This window comes from Prunus mume, linkage group LG4, assembly GCF_029339155.1.
Source record: "Prunus mume cultivar Tortuosa linkage group LG4, ASM2933915v1, whole genome shotgun sequence".
In the NCBI taxonomy this organism is placed as follows: Eukaryota; Viridiplantae; Streptophyta; class Magnoliopsida; order Rosales; family Rosaceae; genus Prunus; species Prunus mume.
In genome coordinates this window covers 3,499,923-3,503,403 of record NC_142701.1, presented here as the reverse complement: position 1 = coordinate 3,503,403, position 3,481 = coordinate 3,499,923, and the positions used below count along the sequence as shown (strand labels likewise).

The 3,481-nt window shown below is 41.1% G+C and overlaps 1 protein-coding gene across 1 annotated transcript; it reads right to left on the bottom strand.

Moving 5' to 3' along the window:
• Positions 1-2,257: 2,257 nt before the first annotated feature.
• On the bottom strand, positions 2,258-3,063 carry LOC148917681 (uncharacterized). The gene is made up of 2 exons (XM_089050372.1): positions 2,699-3,063; positions 2,258-2,603 (listed from the first exon to the last, which is right to left on the bottom strand). The coding sequence occupies exons 1-2, from the start codon at positions 3,061-3,063 to the stop codon at positions 2,258-2,260; spliced, it is 711 nt and encodes a 236-aa protein (XP_088906498.1).
• Positions 3,064-3,481: the final 418 nt, after the last annotated feature.

Below are 3,481 nucleotides of genomic sequence, written 5' to 3'. Positions count from 1 at the left end.
ATGACAAACTCGGAGCCAAGCCTCACACAAAGAAACATCTTCCATGGTGCTCCACGCCCCTCCGGTTTCAATAGAAGAAGCCATAAAAATAAAAACTAAAATTACAAGGTGAAAGAGATGAAAATGTTGAGTGAAGAGTGAAAAATATGTTGAGTAATTGTAGAAGTAGAATAAAATGTATGAGAATTGATGTTGAAAGTGAAGGGTATTTATAGGTATTTATAGGAAAAAAAATCAGAATTTTTTAGGATTTTTTAGTATTTTTTAAAAAATTCAATTTTTTTTCATAATTTTATTGTCCAAAAATCGCCAGCCGTTGGATTAACATTTGGAATCAAATCGGAGCGCTGGGAGTGCCACGTGGCTTCCACCCGTTGTGGTGGCGTCGCGTCGGCGCAACGGGTTCAAATTTTTAACGTTGGCGCGTGCAATGCACGAGCCAAGCGGTAAAAATTTCAAACCAGCGTGGCGACGTCGGCTGGCGTCGTCATGGCGTCACCCCACCGCGTTTTGGACACAGGCGAAGTTGCCTTTAGGCCAGCCGGGTTGGTGGGTCCCACACCCCGGGCTTCTCCGCTGGAACCAGTTTTTGTTTTCCCCCTCCTCGGGCTGGGCTGCATGGCTGGGCTGCTCTTAGAGGGTGGAAATTTGACCCACAACCTGTTTGATGAAAGTCCCGGAGGGGCTGTTCTGTCTTCTTTTGCTGTCCTCCTCCAACTCACGTCAAATAGTTTTTTAAAAACCTGGCCAAAGCAGCGTTGTTTTGGCTCAGGTTAAAAATAAATAAAAACTGAAACTCTCCATCCCCAAATGAGTTTTCATTCCTTTTTCCATTTTTCAAATCACATACCCCATACACCCCATTCCCTCCTCACCACCACCAACCCCCAAAAAAAACACACCCCAGTTTTTAATTTTATAGTTTTTTAGTAGTTTAGCTGTTTTTGCTGGATTTTCTGGCGCCTTTTGTTTCTGGCTGCCTCCTAGCTTTGCGTGTGTTTCTTTTCTTTATGCTTCGTTTGGTTGTTGCTTCTCATTTTGTTCGTTGCCCTGGCTTGTTTTGGCTGCGTAAATGAAGATCTTTTTGCCAAAAATTTAAATAAATAACATTAGTCAAGATAACACGGCTTAGCTTATTCTTCTTACATCTCATTCTTCATAACTAATTAGCAGTTCTTCCCAAGCTACCCAATTCAATTTCAATACCATCATCCAAAATGGTAATTGATCTTTATTGAGAAACAAGCTCCACAAGGAAAAAAATTATTTCGAGTAGTTGAAATTGTTTGATAGCTATTGTCATATCTTTCCAATGATGGCTCACATCACTTCTTGGGTTAATGGCTCAAATACCCCAATTTTGGCTATTTAATTACTTGAAAAAGGTCTTTTTCATCACTAATTGTACCCAAGACCCTTTGATTTGGGAACTTGATAGCTAAGGCAGTGGGTGAGAAAATATGACGAGGGTGGAAATAGCAGCATTCATCGGTTTTCATATTTGTTTTTCTTTTTTATAAAGGAAAAGTATAGTGTGCTAGTCAAAAACTTAAATTGAGGCTTTTGGGATTATATTAACCTGTACTTGAGACAATTACTAAACATAATTATCTTTTAGACTTTAGTGAGGCGCTTCTAATGGTAAAAAAGAAGGATCAATTACTAAATAACATCTTTTTGCATAGTCATATAAGTATAAAAATTTCTTGTTTATAAAATTGAAACACAGTACAGTACAGTGCAATAAGGATGAGTGGTGATGATAATAGTCAGAGGTTAAACCAACAACTCTAGTAATGGTAATAAATATCTTAAAGGGAGACACACTGAAAGTTTACAACTTTCAAATGGTAACTGTGACAATAGCAGTGGCTATGTTTAGCATAAAAATTCCGCATTTGCCAACAAACTGATGGACGGAGACTGTATGTAAGTGTAGTTCTCTTCAACCACGAGGAGAGTTTATATGCATTGCAAAAGTGCTTAAAAGTTAAAGCTAAAAAAAAAAATAAAAAAAAATAAAAAAGGTTTTAACCAAAACAACCAGTGGTTGCTGGAAACTGTTGGTTTTACAGCATTTAGTTGAGCGATCAAACAGCCCAAACTAAAATAACAAAAACACTGAAAGAAACAGAGAATCAGTAGTGTGGAAGAGTAGAAGACTTCTAGTCGAGCCTAAGATCTAATCAAACTCAAATCACGCACTGTGTACAACATAAATTAAAATAAAAAACAGCAACAGCAAACAACAATAAATCTAAAGCTTAAGAGACAGATCTAGGGCAGCAGCATCGGTATCGGATGTTGGAGGCTCACGGTGGAGAAGATCACAACGGATTGGCCTGTTGATTCCAAAATTCGAACTCGAACCACCAAAGTTGCAAACAACACCGATTTCCTGATCAAATCTTGAAGCGCTGTTGGTTCCTGGAAGCCCTAATATTCCACTAGGAGCATTAGCATGAAGGCCCTCTAGGTTGAGCCTATCAATAGTGGATTGGAAGTTCAAGAGGCTACCTGCCCTAGATGACCCATGGCCAAACCGCCCGAAGCTGGGGGTTGAGGACCATAGATAAGAAGGCTTGTGAATCATGGAATCCATCCTAACCCCAAGAGATTTATTGAAAGATCCATAGAGAGAGGGTGATGAGAGACTGGAATATGGGTTGTAATAAGAAAATGGTGAATGTCCCAAGACACCTCCCATATTTTCAAGTCCCCCTTGCCGCCTTTTGGCCAAGGCACACTCTTGTTTGTGAGCGTTTTGATGCCCTCCCAATGCTTGAGAAGTAGAGAACTCCCTCTTGCAAAAGTTGCATGTGTAGATTGGGATCTTTTGTCATCACAGTTCTCGTCTGTGGTCTCATTGGGTTGAGAGTACCCTGAGACCGGGTTTGATGAGTCCGGGTTCGAAGGGTTGAACATGCTGAGTTCAAGCCTCGACGACGACGACCCTGACCCACGAGTAGAGTAGTTGTTGCACGGCTTCATATCAAGTAGGAGCCGAGAACTTTGTGATGGCGGCAAAGATGATCTGATGGTTGCTGTGTTGGAATCCCACATCGGTGGAGTGAAAGAAAACAAATGAGTTTAAATAGAATTACCACACTCTAGCTAATACCAAGGCCTTTTGTGATAAAAACGCCACACCTAACGGATTGGGCGAGTGGTAAAGTGGGGACGATATCGGTGTTGTTGTTAGAGTGGGACCCAACAGGCAGATCCAAATTTTCAACATGGTATCAGAGCTAGGCCCGTGCCGACCTCTGAGTTTCAATTGCCGATGTGTGGATCTTCACATGTGATTACACGTGAGGGGGAGTGTTGGAATCCCACATCGGTGGAGTGAAAGAAAACAAATGAGTTTAAATAGAATTACCACACTCTAACTAATACCGAGGCCTTTTGTGATAAAAACCTCACACCTGACGGATTGGGTGGCTGGTAAAGTGGGGACGATGTCGGTGTTGTTCGAGTGGGA